The sequence below is a fragment of the Cicer arietinum genome, chromosome 5 (genome assembly GCF_000331145.2).
Source record: "Cicer arietinum cultivar CDC Frontier isolate Library 1 chromosome 5, Cicar.CDCFrontier_v2.0, whole genome shotgun sequence".
Taxonomy (NCBI): domain Eukaryota; kingdom Viridiplantae; phylum Streptophyta; class Magnoliopsida; order Fabales; family Fabaceae; genus Cicer; species Cicer arietinum.
The window spans coordinates 65,940,911-65,943,100 of NC_021164.2; the positions used below are offsets into that span (position 1 = coordinate 65,940,911).

At 26.0% G+C, this 2,190-nt stretch overlaps 1 protein-coding gene across 1 annotated transcript; it reads right to left on the bottom strand.

The window, feature by feature from the left end:
* Positions 1-6: 6 nt before the first annotated feature.
* Positions 7-1,137, bottom strand: LOC101506206 (folylpolyglutamate synthase-like). Its single transcript, XM_004502318.4, has 3 exons — positions 903-1,137; positions 581-726; positions 7-474 (listed from the first exon to the last, which is right to left on the bottom strand). The coding sequence occupies exons 1-3, from the start codon at positions 910-912 to the stop codon at positions 373-375; spliced, it is 258 nt and encodes an 85-aa protein (XP_004502375.1). The 5' UTR covers positions 913-1,137; the 3' UTR covers positions 7-372.
* Between the last annotated feature and the right edge of the window lie 1,053 nt (positions 1,138-2,190).

The following is a 2,190-nucleotide window of genomic DNA, read 5'->3' on the forward strand; positions in this document are numbered from 1 at the left end:
ACTACGGATGCAAGAATAAAAATACATGAAACTGGAAATACAAAGTCACTATTCTGCCTAAGAGACCACAAAGGCACAAACTACCAACCAACCACATCAACTATTGCAAAAAGTTTAAACTCTCATTGATTATAAATTCATAACATACATTAGGCCATATTTGGATAAACAACTTAATTAAATGCTTATAGCATAAATGTTTATTATATAAATGCTTATGTGTAAGCTATTTTTAACAAAAGATAAAAAAAAGACAGTAGATAATCTCAAATAAGTCAATCCAAACAACCAATTTAATTTTCAAAAGTAGTCACTTTGAAGTCTACAAAAATTATACTAATACATTCACGAACTTTCAACATGGCTTCACTTTCAAAGCAACCATCGATTGAATATTAATGAAAGTACCTTCCCTTTGGTGCCAGCAACATGGATAACCTTCAAATTGGAAATCGCCTCCTCCAATTCAAGCATCTATTGAATGAACAACCCACCATTGTTAACATAACCAAACAACTAGACATTTTGCCTACAAAGTGACTAAATATATTGAAATCCAATTGACAAACACTTTACGTACCTTTAGGTACTCGAATAGCACGCTGAATCGCTCCTCCATATTGACATCACCAACACGAGTGCGTTTAGTAATCAAAGATGACAAGGCTTCCAACGCTTCTTCATACGGTGTCAATGGCGAAGATTTTAGAGACCCATTATCTCCTTCTGCAAATCAAAGACAAAAGAAAAGACCCCAATATAAGAATCAACATAAAAATGAAAACTTGAGTTGAAGCATAACGCACAGAGCATAAAAAGAAATAGTACCCCACGAAACACTTATATATTAGAACAACCCAGATTTGGAAATCAACGATAGAAGTAGAGATGAAAGTGAATACCTTCGGCCATGATAAATTTGGATTGAAATCTGAATCAAACAACTAAAAACCGAGTTTGTTATTGTGAACTGAGAGAAAGACGGCGTGGGTGAAGAGAAAGATGGAAGGGGATTTGTGAAGGAAGGATTGAAGATAGAAAGATTAGGATTTCAGGGAGGAGGAAATGGTTGACGAGCATTGCAATTGCAAAGACATTCTGTCAGCATTCTTATGAAGGTACTCACTAACGTTTGATTTTAATCCACGTTTGTTGGATTGTCTCATTCATGGTAAAAAAAGCTCTCGAATATTCCAAATTTGGAACGTAATTGTGTCCAATAATAATGACTTGGGTTAAATATGCAATCAGTGAAATTTAAATTTTTTATTTTTATATTCATAAATTATAATAAATTTTTTAAAAAACATAATTTTTAACTTTATAAATTTTTTATTTTATAATTTAATTAAAGACATATGAGTAATTAATACATCTAGATAATTTTATATTATAAAATTATATATTATGTTACTCAAAATATGTAAAATTATCATTTTTTAATTCAAAAGTACGAAAAAATAACTAAAACAGTTGACTTTTAAATAAAAAGACCGATTTTGTAATTTTGTGAAAATTAAATGATCAAAACTGCAATTAAAGATTAAACTTAAACTTAATTCATACAAAATTTAAAAAATTTAGCTTTAGTTTGTGTAAAGTAAAACAAATTGTTTTAATCCATGTAAAATACAAGAAATTTGATTTTAATTATTTTATAATAATAAAAAAATAATCTTGTGTACTATTTTTATAATAAATTATAATTAGTATATTTTAATTATTATCATTTTTATTTAGAAAGTATAAAAAATATTAATTTTAAATAATTAACTAATGATAACTATTTATCTTGTATCTATGTGTATGATTATATATGCTTCATCCACTTATGATTATATATATTTCATCCACTTCTTTAGTGATTCATTCTCAAATAAATAACATGAAAAATTATATTTAATGTATTATAATTATTTTTATGTTAATAATATTAAAAAATATATTAATTTTAATTAATTTTTTATTGATAGAATATTTTTCTGTACATGATTTTTATAATATATTTGTAATTAGTATATTATTATTATTTTCATTTTTAATTAGAAGACATAAAAAAGTATAACATTTATCTAATTGATTAGGGACAAATACTTCTTCAGTGTATGAATTCTACATTTGATATTTTCTTTTGCGATTCACTTTCAGAAGGAAAAATTTGTGAGAAAATTATAGTTATTCTATTATAAT